The 14,634-nt window shown below is 34.1% G+C and overlaps 1 protein-coding gene across 2 annotated transcripts; it reads right to left on the bottom strand.

The window, feature by feature from the left end:
* Positions 1 to 536: 536 nt before the first annotated feature.
* On the bottom strand, positions 537 to 10,754 carry LOC133300336 (pumilio homolog 6, chloroplastic-like). 2 transcript variants are annotated; one of them, XM_061499856.1, is made up of 10 exons: positions 10,624 to 10,754; positions 8,745 to 9,450; positions 7,144 to 8,501; positions 6,913 to 7,054; positions 6,706 to 6,813; positions 5,906 to 6,118; positions 5,707 to 5,817; positions 3,663 to 3,857; positions 2,501 to 2,669; positions 537 to 1,009 (listed from the first exon to the last, which is right to left on the bottom strand). In XM_061499856.1, exons 2-10 carry the CDS (start codon positions 9,381 to 9,383, stop codon positions 987 to 989), a joined length of 2,958 nt encoding a protein of 985 aa, XP_061355840.1. In that variant the 5' UTR covers positions 9,384 to 9,450; positions 10,624 to 10,754; the 3' UTR covers positions 537 to 986. The 2 variants fall into 2 exon arrangements, with proteins under 2 accessions (XP_061355840.1, XP_061355841.1); XM_061499857.1 differs by lacking the exons at positions 537 to 1,009; positions 2,501 to 2,669 and adding an exon at positions 2,776 to 3,293.
* Between the last annotated feature and the right edge of the window lie 3,880 nt (positions 10,755 to 14,634).

Genomic DNA, 14,634 nt, shown 5'->3' with positions numbered 1-14,634 from the left:
TAATTTAATTTAAGTTATGTTAACTTTTTTTTTTTAAACCGTTGAATAATGTAATTTAATTTAGGAGTGTTAATAAATTAAATATAATTTATGTTTGTTAATTATTTTAATTTAATTCAGTCTATATCAATTTAAATTATTTTATAACACACATCAATATACTATGCTGCATAATACGTTTATCACGTTTAGAAAAGCTGACTAAACCTGCTATAGCACTATGGCATTCAGAGTCGACCAGCCGCAATCCACATTGAATTTGATAACAATGACACGAGCATGATCAACCATGTAGGAAATGATAAAAAAAAAAAATGAAAGCATGCAAGAAACAATACATATGAATTGGTGGCACTACGCGCATTTACATTAACTTTCACTCTCTAGTCTCTACCCTTAGTTTTTCCCTTCTATCAGCAGTAAGCATGAATAAAAATCAAAATCCTCTTATCTCTGCTATCAGGTAACTATATCCTACACAAATGGAGTAAAGGGGTTTAAAAAAAATCCAACCATTTACTTTAATCATTCTCAATTAAAACATTCAAGCACAAGGACCAGGGAGCAGGTGTTCAGGAGACAAGGACTCTAATTAAGTTCAAGAATCTTTGACTGCCAATATCCCTAAGAAAACCAACCACACACTAAGCAGGGAAGATCCAGGATCCAGTACAGTTTACATCAGGAAGGATTTTCTTCCAAATAATTATTACTCAAACAACAACATTCCGAACCAATCATTTTGAATGACATAATTACATATAAAGTTTCAGAATATAGATGTATATACTAATGTCTCCTGAAGCCATCAACGTGGAAGCTATCAAGTCGTAGATATGAAAGTCAACTGTTCATTCATTAGCAGGCCCAAAGATCAATGTCTCAGCTATTTCCTGCGATCAGCAATTGAACATGTGTTGAAGCTGCAGGGTTTGCATGCCACAGCAGTACTGTTGGAGACCCATGTGTTTCTTATGTATATCTCATCATGATCCAGGTGTTTGATTATCTGCAAGCAAAAATCAAGCATAGGATAAGAAGAAAACAAGTATAGGATAGTAAGTCATCATGATCCAGGTACCAGCTGTTTGATTCTCTAGCTCCATTCAGCATTCTTCTTTTATTTTATCTTATTTTTCTTGGGGAGACGGTTGATGTGTTCAGACACACCAAGTAATGGCTTGTTTGCTAAATTTGTCTGATTATATTAGCTTCCATGAAAAAATTCCTTCCCATAATTTATCCAAAAAGAGAAAGGTAATATGTCAAGACAGGAAACTTAATTGTTCTGTACGGACATTTAAGGTGTGGTTTGCTGAGAAGGTGGGAAATAGTGAACAGGTTGAAAATGATTTGCAAACAAGAGTAACAATGAACATTTTATTTTCCACATCATTATTTTTATTTTATTTTTCATTTTTGTAAAGAGGGCAAGCCTAAAGCAGTGATAAAGCTTCTCTTTTGTGACTGAAAGGTCACGTGTTCGAATCCAGAAAACAGCCTCTTTGCAAAATGTATGGATAAAGGTTGTGTACATGGATAGTCTTCACCCCTACCCTCGCTAGTCGGGGTTTAATAGGAAGTATTTTTTCATATTTTTGTTGTACCAAACAAAGTGTTAGCTTTCTTTCGAAATTCCCTCCGTTCTTTCTTGCCAGTGATTAGATCTTAAGATATTCACTTAGCAACATATCTTCTTGATCTTGCCATTGTCTTTTAAGTTGAAGAAAATAAAAACCCCAAGTGGTTTTTCTCATAATGCTATGAATGCTAGATTTTGGCAATAGAGAGAAATTTAACGGTCAGTCGTCCCTGAAAAGGCTTTCAATATGTATTTCTGTTTACATCAGTGTAACAGATTTAGCCCAAAAGCTCATTAGGGCTTGTACTATATTATCTGAACTTCAACCAAGATTAGAAATTCTTTTATACCACAACTTAATCAAACTCTATAATATATACCAGAAAAAGTCGAAGACACTTGGGTAGAAGGTATAATGGGTAAGGGTAGAATGGGGCTGGGATAAAGGTCTTTAATTTTAATTCAATTCCTCAAAACGACTCAACTTCAAATTGTGAAGATAATCATGCTCAAAATCACAAGTTGGGCAAAGAATCTTCTGATTTTCTTTGACTCTACTTCAACTTGTGAAGATCACTGCAACTTCTGCCACTATATCAATACCAGCATAATCTCATTCAGTTGAAAGGTAGATTGACAACCTTTAAACAGCAAGAAAGAATTAAGACCCTAAGTCTCCCCACCGTTCTTAACTCTTTCTAAGGTGGTTAACTCTTTTATCCATACCACTGATTATATGGTATAGGTATAGTTAGCATAACATGAGAAGACGAGGCTTTGATTCATTTTCTCTATAACAAGAAGAATATTTTAGCAGGAACACCTCACCTACCCAATTATATCACGAGAATTCAAATGTGCTTTATCTAAGAGTACCAGGATTTCTGTATTGTCAACAAAAGTACTAGGAATACACACCTCCAAATTGTTGTTCCAACCGAGCCACAATGTGTTTTCCGTAAGTGTATTTCTTCAAAGCATGAGCATGAACTCTTATGTGAGAAAGCAAGATTGCTCGCTGACTTTCAGAACAGATATCAATAACCTTCTGGATAACATAATTTGCAAATTGGTCTTTCATCATTGTCTACAGCCAAAATCAAAATTCGATCTAGTAAGCAAGAGTACATACCCCAAATTGTATGCATCACAACAGAAATAAAATAATCCAATTCAAAGCATCTAGGAGTAAGACTGAATTAATCAAGTGGAAATTGAAATATGTACTAGATAATAAAGTTTAATATTTTAACCTGAGCACACTATGTGGCTGAGGTATTTCTTCTGTACAAGGAGATAACCACGGTTTTTGCAGGGAATAAGGTTAGAGAAAAACAGACAATAGTTCAAGATTAAGAGACAATTTTCAGCTCCCAGATTTTGGGTGAAGTTGGTTTTGTCTTATAAATCTGGTATCAAAGCCTCTGAACCTTGAAATTAGACCTTAGGCACGTCAATTCTAACATTTCAGCTCGACGTATGTGCTGACCTTAAAGAGTGAGGGCAGTGTTATAGACCAATCACCTTTTAGATTTAGTACGAATCTTTAATATCTTGTTTGAAGGAAAACAAAAAAGTATACCTATTGCGAAAAATAATAAATTCATGACACAAATATATTACAAGTTAAATTGCAGAAACCCTGGATATAAGATTCAGTTAAACCATGGGAATGATTTTGACATCCCCGTTCCTTTGCATTTGTTTATGCCTGTAATATCTTCTATCAATAAAATAAAATAAGAAGCAAAACTCTAATATGACAACTACTACAGATAACTAGACAGATAGCAAATTTTCTTCTGCCGGAGTTCGAGAAATGCAATTCCTTACGTACAACAACATATGAACATTTTACTCCAAGAAAATGTAACTTTCGACCTCCAAGAAAGACCTTAGAAGTATTAAACATTCTTCTCAATCCTACTAAATTTATTATTAAAACATATTTTAAGGCTTATAGAAAATCTCCATCAACACCAATGAAGCCAAAGAATGAAGAGTTTTTTTCTTGTGTGGAACAACTGGAAATTCTCAAGAACAAATGGCATGTATTTAGTCTGGCTAAGTTTTAACTTACCAACAAATTATCATTTTGTTCATCATGCTCAATAATCTCTGAAATTAACAAATCCCGTTCAGTGGCATCACCATACTCCAAACATTTCTCCACAACATTCGAAGCAAACTTATGCTGGCTGAATTGAACAATATGTCCTGACAGCTTGCTGATAATTTGGCTCCTTTCCTGAGGCTTTCCTCTCTCCAGCACATGCTGTGATGACACAAGGAAAGCACTACAGCTTAAGAAATTAAACAAAATAGACATGATAGAGCAGCAAACCAGAACAATATCCAGAGTCCAAGGTAGTTAACAATTAACATTAGCCATGTGAACCTCAGAATTAATCTAAATCAATTCAAGCATAGTAAATTAGTAATATGCACTATAAAGCCATTGGGGAAAAAAAAGACATTATGAATCATAAATAGATTACAAATATACAAGTATTCTCACATTAAAATGCCTAGGAAAGGGGGAGAGAACCTCAAACACCCCTAGACAGCTAAGATAAAACTTTGTTCAATCTTCATGACATGGACAAACGATTTATACACACAGAAAAATTCTGTTTAAATTACATTTGAATGCATTTGTCTGGAAAGACCTTTGCATATTTCTATTAACTCATGGATCTTCCATACTTCCCTATCTCACATATTATGTAGTGAACTCGCATAGACAACCATTGTCACTTGAAATTATTATAGCATGCATAAAATATATCAATTTATGATCTTGACCAAAAGCAATGTCATTTGCAGTTTGAATAGTATACAATGCTTTGCCTATAAATTTAGGAAAATGGTAGTTTTGCATACTATGTGACGTATGTACTCAATCTGTACCATGCAGAAAAATTTTCAACGATGGGTCCATGATGTTATCTAATGTCTCGCAACAGAGCGTGTGACTTTAAGTATCATTACTGAAATTTATATGCATGAACAAATTTCCAAATGCAGTAAGAAATTGCATAAAAGGTATCATACAAGACAGCAATGACTATAGAGAATTTGAATGTTAAACGTTAATAAAACAATCTGATAGGACAAACTCCCTATCTGAGTCAAGATCTGTACATCACAGTAAGAAAACAAGGAAAATTACACAATAGTGAGTATATACTCCTAGCATGGAGATGTCCTCCAAGCCCCAGTCCCTTGACCGAACTTCTTTCTTATCAATTCCGCCCTTTCTATCAGAATCCACCATCTAAATGATGGTAACTCCCTAATTGCACTATGCAATTACCCACTACCCACTACTAAAAGATAACTAACTATATTACAAATAGATCACTGACACATTCTAAATAACTGACACATCCAACATACAAATAACTATTTCTTATCCACTAACTCAGTCATACTAGATTAGGCAGCAAGAGTTCTTCTCTTCTCATGCACATACACCTTTTGGCTATATTAATTCTTCTGCATTCATGTTTGATGTTCTATCACAATCTTTGAAGAAAAACAAGAAAACCTCAATGTGAAATTTGCTTTATATAAACTGTTTGATAACTATAGGTATTATCTACATAAACTACAAAAAATAACTGAGTCCATTTTGGAGTATTGATACAAAGGTCATCCCACAAATTCATATTCCAAAATGTATTCTATCAAAGCTCAAACTCATCATATGTCACCTCACGTAGAACATAATTATCTATTGGACGGTTACTTAAAATACCACAGGAATTTTTCAGGTGGAGAATCTATTTCAACACCTACATCCAACCATTGGATGATCTCGATCTCAATTACATGGTCTAACTCCACTGACTAACAATACACTCATCATCTGCACCCACATCTACCATAAATCTGAATCTTCACTCCACAGTAAGATTTTTATTAATTAAAAGTAAATCTTTTCTAACGGGGAACTCCTTGTGCGTGATAGTATACAAGAGAATACGATCTAAAAATTATAAGACATAGAAGTCAACAGAAAATAACTACCTCCAACTTGTCACAGTTTCTTTCTACTATGCACCATAAGTGCCTGAAGCTAATAAAAAAATTATGGTATAGAAGGAGAGACGGCAACTAACCTGGGTAACATAATTACCATACTGGTCTTGAGCAAGAGCACAAACTGACTCCAAAATTTCATCCACAATAAACTGACATTGAACCTCATCTGTACAGTGCTCTAGAACTCTCTACAAGAAACATTATCATAGGACTAAATGCATGACCAAAAAAAAAAAAAAAAATTTCTTTCAGGGAAAGGGAATGCAATAACTTTACCTGTATGACTCGACAGCCATAAGGATGCATTGATAGAATAGCAACTTGACCGTGAAATGCAGATAGTATGAAGCCAATTTTTTTGGTCAGAATAGATTCAATGCACTTCTGTATTACATGATTCCCATTTTGGTCACGAACACATCTCATAACATTTCCATCTAGCTCACGAACAAGCTGAGCTTTCTGTTCAGGCTCAATAACCTCAAGTGCCTGCACGGATATAAAATAAATATGATAACTGTGAGAAAGCTATGATACTATCATTTATAAAAGGTGGTTAAGCCACCCTACCATGTGAAATTAGTTAAATTCATGTTCCTATTTCTAAAAAACCAACATTGCCTCATCATATTTACTTTCACAAACTCTTTCATGCATTATACAAATCGTGGTGTCTATGACTCTATCTAAACACACTGATTTTGCCATAACATTTGACCTTGGCTATGGAAGAAAAAGTAAATTTACAAGATAAGTACTGGTAACTAAATGCAAACCAGATTTTATAAACTCCTCCCACCAGGTGCTGGTGGATGCAACAAAAGGCAAACCAGGTTAGACAACCCATTTTAAGAATGCAATTTGCAAAAACCTGAAGCTCTAGCCAATGCCTAACTAGGATCTGGATAGTGCAGAGCATTAATAAATCACAATTGGAAATTGTTACGACTCAAAGACACAAAGACAGAAACAAAGTCATAGGACTAAAATCAATACTCAAAACATTTAAATATATTGCAATAGCTGTGACCTGTCACGCATGCCAGCGAAATAAATGTAGTACATGAATTATATACCTTTTGGATTACACGACAGCCATACATCTGCAAACTTAAAGGTAGTATCTGACCAGCCAGTCGACTTGCCAGTTCCCTCCTCTGCTCCGGGCTTCCATGCTCAAAAAACTAAGCATAGGAGAATTGGACAAATTAGACCAGAACAGATTTCAGACAGCCAAAGGTTACTCTTAGTTAAATAAAATATACATCACTTTAAAAACACACCTTCTGTATTACATAGTTACCAAATACATCAGTCATTAATTTAGAAGCATGTGGAAGAACCTCTTTGAACACCAACGCCTTCTCTTCAACACCACAATTTTCCAACTTCTGTTGTATAAATCGACTCCCATGCTGGTCAGCACTGGAGTTAAAAACATAGTCAATTTCATTTCCAAAGCCAAGAAATCGATCAATTAGATAGGTGGAAAGAGAACTGAAAAGACTACTTGCCTAAATTCAACAATATGTCCAATAATATCAGATAGCTCAAATCTGCGACCTTTGCCAGATTTTAACTCTTCAAGAAAACTAACAATCTTGGGGTCATGAGCACTGTCAAAGGATCTCTGACCTTGCCATCCAGAAAATATGCCTCCATTTCTACCAGAAGCTGGGGAAAGTTTTATTTCGTTCCTAACTCCTGGAAGGCCAGGACTTCCTTCTGGGTATCCTGACGAAACGGGACTAGGAAGTGGTGAACTTGGATACTGCATTACAAATCCCCCCATGTTTGGCATTTGTCCAAAATAATTAGGGATCAATAATCCACCTCTTCTTGAGTTCATATTAGCACCAGTTCTCTGATCGTGCAAATTTTTATCATCCAAATAAGCACCGCTGCTGGGCCTTTTTTGTGAATCAAGGGGACTAATTAGGCTACCACCACTTGCTCTAGGTGCCAATGGATCAAAATGACTAGAAATACCATATCCCTCCACAAAAGGTTGCTGATGATACTGCATGTACATAGGATCACCAAAAGAAGGCTGCAGAGGAAATCCAAATTGCCCAGGGAACTTGTTTGCATGTACCATTTCAGCTCGATTCGAAATACTTCCTCCAGTCGAAACCCCTGGTGTTAGCGGAGTATAACTGGAACTAGTAGCCCCATCAACAACAAATGGTACAGCACCATGAGGAGGGTATGCAGTAATATATGGAGGAATAGCTGTCGGATTTAAAGTGTACCCACCAACATATTGTGGAGTATACATGCCTGAGGCCTGAAAATTAGTGTAAAATGGATTTGTTGAGGTCATATAAGCTGCAGTGGCATATAGGGGAGGTGTAAACCCAGATGACTGCAGTAGAGGCTGGACATCAGAGGACTTGCTGGAATTATGAGGAAACTGTTCCCTACCAATGTACACAGAATTTACATCTAGAGAATTGGCACTAGGAACTTCACATGGATCATTTTGTTGCTGGAATACCTGGCGTTGCATCAAATTGTTCTGGTAGCTGGTCGTCCATTTTTCTTCGTAACTCAGGCTTGCTGAATTTGGCAGATTAGATACATTAAGAGCCTTTAGTTGAGACTCAATAGTTGTAACATCTAAATCACTAAAACCCACGCTGCCTGTGGATTCAAGAGATGATGAGCTCGCAACAGGGGTGTGGGTATCAAAACTTGATGATACCCTTAGATCATTGGCACCTATAGTAGGTTCAGCAGCCTCTACTGTAGTAACAGGGGGGTCATGAGAAGAACTAGGACCGGCTTCTAAGTCAAGTGCTTTATCCACGACTCCATGACTTACAGAAAGAGACTTATTATATACAGGTGACATGGTGCGAGGAAAATCTTCCTGAAAGTTTGAAAAAATAAAATAAAGAGTCAAATACTTAATAACTTAAAAAAAAATGGGATTACTACCCATTGCAGCAAGCAAACAGCAAAAATAAGCTAGAGAAAATAAATGGTGAAAAAAAAATGATAAATATACTACTCAAATGTAACAAAACATAAGAAAGGGAATGGAGACAATATTTTATATGCAGAAAACTGAATGGATTTCACAAAATTTAGATGTTTATATCACAATAATCACCTGAATTAAATCAACCACATTTTTGTGCTGAGATGACAATGAAGCTACATCTGATCTACGCCATATTCCACTTGTCTTAACTATTTCGTTATCATATGGCTGTTGGGGTGAATCATCTTCAGACTCCTCCTTGTGTGTTGAAAGAGTTCCTTGTGGAAAATGTAAAGAACTTTTACTGCTATCATCTGCAGAAGACAATCCCCAATTATTGCTAAAACTACCAATATGACGTCCTAGATGGCGATTTTCCCAGGAGGTTAGCGGGGGAGGAAGTCTAGGGTTTAGGTTGACATTGGAACTGTAATATGCCAAGTAAGCTGGATCAGCTCGTAATTGTTCTTCAGAATCACATTTTTGCATAGCCCTGCTTAGAGTTGCCAAGCTTGCATTCTGGGTGCTGTTATGTTGGGGTAATAGGTTTTCAATGGCCAGAAATGAGCCTTCCATGCTGGGAGGTGCACTGCCACTGCGATTGGGTGCCACATCCTTTCCAATGCCGTGGAACCTATGGCCCTTCAAAAGTATACCCAAATCCTCTGTCACCATGTCATGAGATGGTGAACCAAAAGTTGCAGCTTCCTTAAGAGAGGGCCATTTACCCCCAGCTTCTGAGATTCTAATTGGACTCTCAGTTGCCATACTACTGGAAGATTACTTTGCCCCTTCTTTGGTAATGGAAATTAGAAATATGACATTGTCTCCTAAACTGCACCCAAAATTGTTGGATCAGCATTAATGAGAAATATAACTTATTAGTATTACTAGATTACACGAGAAAAGTAAACTAGTGCAATTAAAGCAACAATAGCTCCAATCAAATAATACAGTGAGTAGTGACAAAAGGTATTTAATTGAACACTTTACATGAATTTGCAGGAGTATTATGCAAAAATTCAATTATGCTGAACCCACATGCCAATAAACACAAAGTTAAATGATAATAATGCCATTTTCTTTGAATTCATAGTAACTATTAGAAGGAAATGTGAAAGCATTGACATCATACTGAATTAGAGCTCTGAATAAGATGTTAGGCATATCTGCCCACCTTTGGTGCACAACAACCATTTCAAGTAATCACAAATCATACAAATACATAACTCAGATAGCCACTCAAAAATATCAAGAACAATCCCGTGCACGCATATGCCAATTGAATACAGACAATATAAGATGAAAATTAGAAAAAAGAAAATCATAATATCCAAAAGAGTAAATAAATGAAAAAAAATCCCAAAACTATTTCAGCACCAAAAATCAAAAAACAAAAAAAGAAGAAAAAACCATAGCTAAGCGTGCTCTTGAAAATACCAAGGTAGTCAAACATTGTATACCAAAGACTCTAACCACACCAGTAGTATGTGCAGAATTCAATCCCCTCATCAGGCATCACAGAGAATAAGACTTTTATTTTATTTTTATTTTTTCTGATAATAAAAAAAAAAAAAAAAAACATTTATCAGAACAGAAATGAAGTCCTCTAACAAAAGAAATACAATAATACATAACAACGAAGCTTGCTTCACTGGTCAAACTAATATTTGTTCCCAGTCATCGTTCCCATTGACCAAACAGGGGAAAAAGACTCGAACTTTGCCCTCAGTTACTCAGGCCACGATCATCATCACCACCAAAACACGAAATGAATACACCCCATATCATATTATTTCCAAATTCGTATACACAAAACAAGGATTTTTAAAGGGTATCAATACCCCATGAACGAAAAACAAGAAAATTTCATGCATGCATACACTGACACACACACACACACACACACACACACACACATATATATATATAGAGAGAGAGAGAGAGAGAGAGAGAGATGTTAATTAAAAGAAAGGAAGTAGTTGAAGCACGAAGAAATAGACAGAACCTTAGGTGGTAAAGATTCACTATTCCAAAACCCTAGATTCTTCGCAAGAGAGATAGATGATGATGATGTTGCTGTAAAAGAACAGCGTTTAGGAGGAACAGGGGATATTTTCTTTTTTTTTTCGTTTTTTTATTTGTTTTTGTTTAGAAAGGTGCGTCTTCAAATGGATAAAAAGAAAAGTGTTTATTAAACACACCGTTTTGCTATTTCTTCTCTTTGGTCTGTGTCATGTGAGGCATAATGGGACAAAGGGGGAAAGTAGCCAAAATAATAATGCGCATTCATTACAATACAATACACAAAACCACCAATTATTTATTTATTTTTCATATTATAATATACCATTGCATGTATTATATTAAATAACCTCATCATGCACCTCTTCCCCCTAGGACACTTGTATTCTACTTATGCAACACTCAACAGTCTGCTTTTCTTATGGGAATGGTTTTTTATTTTAAAGTCAAGACATCCTATTAGTCTTAATGAGAAGTTACAGCAATATTTATATCGGGAAATGATTTCTGTATTTATGTTCATATGAGACAGAAAACATTTTTCTGTGAGAGAAAATGAAAGAGAGAAATTATAAAGAGAAAAAAACCCATAAATTGATCGACCTCATTCTTTTTTTATTTCAGTAGTAGAGAAATATTATCTGTTATATATAAGTTAAATTATTTAATCTTAATAGTTTTTTATTTAGTTTCCAATCGATTCATTACTTCGTGATTAGTTCGATTTAGGACGAGTCCTAGAATTAAATTTTTAAACCTCTCTAAAAAAGATATTGAAAGGATCGAACATGTAATTTTAATAGTTAAATCAGTTTTTATTGGTTAACAATTAACATTCCGTTTTGATTTTTATTATATAAGTTAAATTGATTCTTATTTATTAACATTCCATTTTTATTTTCATTAAATAAGAAGAAAATATTTTTTTTATGTCTGTGGTGGTGAATGTATCCCCTACGTTATGGTAGTACATTTAAACGAATTAATTTATTTTATAAGTGCTTATTTAAGATTGAATTCGAACTAATAAAATCTTAAATTTAGTTAAGCATGTATTTTTTTGTTCATGATTAATATTCAAAAAAATAAGAAATTTGTTAACCAGTGCTATTAGAACAGTGGTTAATGAATCCATAATAATTTTTTTAATACAAAGTAAAATATTTAATGTATTAAAAACAAAAAAAATTTAAGACTTGCTTTTTTAAGTAAGTCAGAATATTTAATATTCTTTAATTACTATTGGTATGAAATAATTCTAAGTTACCTTAAAACATTAATACAATAAGTTATTAGTTATTTAAAGAAAAAGACTAAAAGGACATATGCATTTAAAACTTTTAAATATATATAGAAAAATAATTATGTCATATTATAGGAAAATACTTAGCTCATGTTATGGATATAACCAATGTAGATCCTATCACTTTATTTCTTTTTTCCTTTCTAAAAGTGATGGGATCCACATTGATTGTGTCTAACCTAATCATTTTCCTATAAATATTTCCATATATCAAATGGTTTTGTTTTCCCTCAAACAATTGTAAGTCTTATTAGCATGGCGAGTGATAATAATTTAGTATTTTTCTTTTCATTGGTGATGTATATGGTAAACTGGTAATATGGTTAAGAACGGTGGCAAAAAAGTCCTTTTGACATGGTATTCCTTGTCAACCGCTCCTATTGGAAATAGGGTTGATTATGAATTCAAGCAATGGCACGTGTTTTCAATATGTTCTAATCTTTATGAGTAGGAAAACAACCCACTCAATATTCTTAAAAATATAGACAAATCCAAGACAAGTAACAATATCAGAGGTATTACTAACAAAACATTATAATACAAGTGGTTGAGTGTTGTGTTAGTTGACCAATTCACATTATTAGAAATTTTGTGATATCCATAAATATAACAACACAATTTATTATAATATCATTTACATTGTGCATTGTTTTGCACACAATAAAGTTGAGATAATTTGTGGTATTGGTCTTTTTCTCTTTTCAAGTTATAGATAAGATCTTGTAACCTGAGTAACAAAAATTTAGGTTTTATATCATTCCTTGAATTATTTTTTATTTAAATTATATCAGTTAAACGATCAAAGAAAATATATTTATTTCTATATTACTTATGTTTTAGCAAATCAAACCCAACTTTAATGGGAGTAAAATGTACTCCATCCAGTTGAAATATGCTAAAAATGTTCTTATCCTCACAAGCTCTCTTAACATAAAATGTCCTATCAAATCGGGCTTGTTGGTGAATCTTCACCTCAATCTTAAATAATAAATTCTTTCCTAGCAACCCAGTAGAAGCAATGGTGGATAATGGCCCTCACTCATAGCAAGATCATTCACAATTAAAATACATTAACTAAATTATCAAACATAAGTGAATCAGTGAGAAATACAATTAAAAAATGTTAATTAAACTATTCAACACAAAGGGAAACCACTGTCAAGACATAATATGAAATAGGGTTCAAAAGAAATAAACTAACCGAAGATATTTTTAAAAATTAATAAAAAAGCAATAATTTTTTAAAATAATTAATGCAATTTAACGAGGATATTAAATGTTTCTTAAAAAATATTTTCTTAACAGTACCTAAAAGATGATTACCAAATGCGCATATAAAGTTAATCCGATGTGAAGTCACTTGACATAAGGATTTGTCTAGTCAGAGAATTATAATCATGTAAAGGTGGATTGTTGCACATTCGGCAAGTGTACCGATCGTACCAAGTAATAAAATGATGAGTAAAGTATCGTCTCCACGTACGAGGATTGAGGCACCGAATTTATTATAACTATTTCTCTCTTGTTGGATTAATAAAAATGGTTTAAGGACAATTGTGGTTTGTGAAATAATGAGAACAACTCAAGAAAATGTAAATAATTCAAAGGTTCTTTTAGAAACTCAAGAACAAAAGATTATAGATTGAGAAAATAATTGAGAAAATATTGCGGTAAAAAGACTCCAACACCTTTATGATCCCCACCTCGTAACTTGGATTAACGTTTACATTCAATTATGCAATTGATCAAACAATTCACTATCTTTTATTTAATTGGTTAAGCCCTAATTCCTTAATGACTTTAACCTTATTAACTCTATTAGAATCATAATCCCTTAGAAATTCCTTTTCAAGTTAAGCCTTTAAATCAGTGAATCTTTCACGTTTGCGATTCAGATAGCTTATCCCTAGTGCATACATGAACATTTATTTTACCATTTGTCAGGAACTAGAATCTCAATATCCCTATTGAAAACCCTAACCCTCGCAATCCTAATAGAGTGATCGGTTCTAGAAGAATTATGAGATGAAGAACAAGATAAAATAAATGCAATTGGAATAATTAAACATAAAATTTAACCAAACTACAAGTGGTTCACATCAAGGGTTGTGACCCTTACCACAATAGTAGAAACTAGCCACACATATTCATGTCTGACAAAATCAATATAAAAGAAAATAAATTTTAGAACCTAAAGAAGAAAAAGAAGATGAGGATCTTCAGTCTTGATCGTGCGAATCTTTGAAACTCCAAGAAGCTCCCAAGAATTCTCACTCTCTTTGTTATCTTTCTTTCCTTGTCGTCAAAAGGTGCCTCCTTCCTCTGTTTCTGATCGTTTTATTAGGTTTTGGAAAACCTCCTTCCAATTGCCCTCCAATTGGGCCCCTTTTTGTGTAATCTGCATCAGATTAAAAATAAAAAGTATCGCTCACGCAATTTGAACCAGCAGCCATGCAATTTGCACGGAGAAACAGGAAGCAAACTGCAAAATGACGCGATTTGCGCCACTCACCGTGCAAATCGGGCGAAGATACAAAAGAAAATGGTCTAAATGACGCGATTTGCTCCATGCTCCGCGCAAAACGCGCTGGCTGGAGAACTTCAACTTCTCTTTTTTTTCTTCTTTTTGATGCTTCATGCTGTCAAAATATAGAATTTGAGTGAGAGAATGATTGAGAAGGAATAATCAGC

This window comes from Gastrolobium bilobum, unplaced genomic scaffold, assembly GCF_033153095.1.
Source record: "Gastrolobium bilobum isolate Gb01-03AN ecotype WA unplaced genomic scaffold, APGP_CSIRO_Gbil_v1 utg12113, whole genome shotgun sequence".
NCBI classification, from domain to species: Eukaryota; Viridiplantae; Streptophyta; class Magnoliopsida; order Fabales; family Fabaceae; genus Gastrolobium; species Gastrolobium bilobum.
Note: the sequence above shows the minus strand (reverse complement) of the source record. Positions and strands in the feature narration are given on the sequence as shown.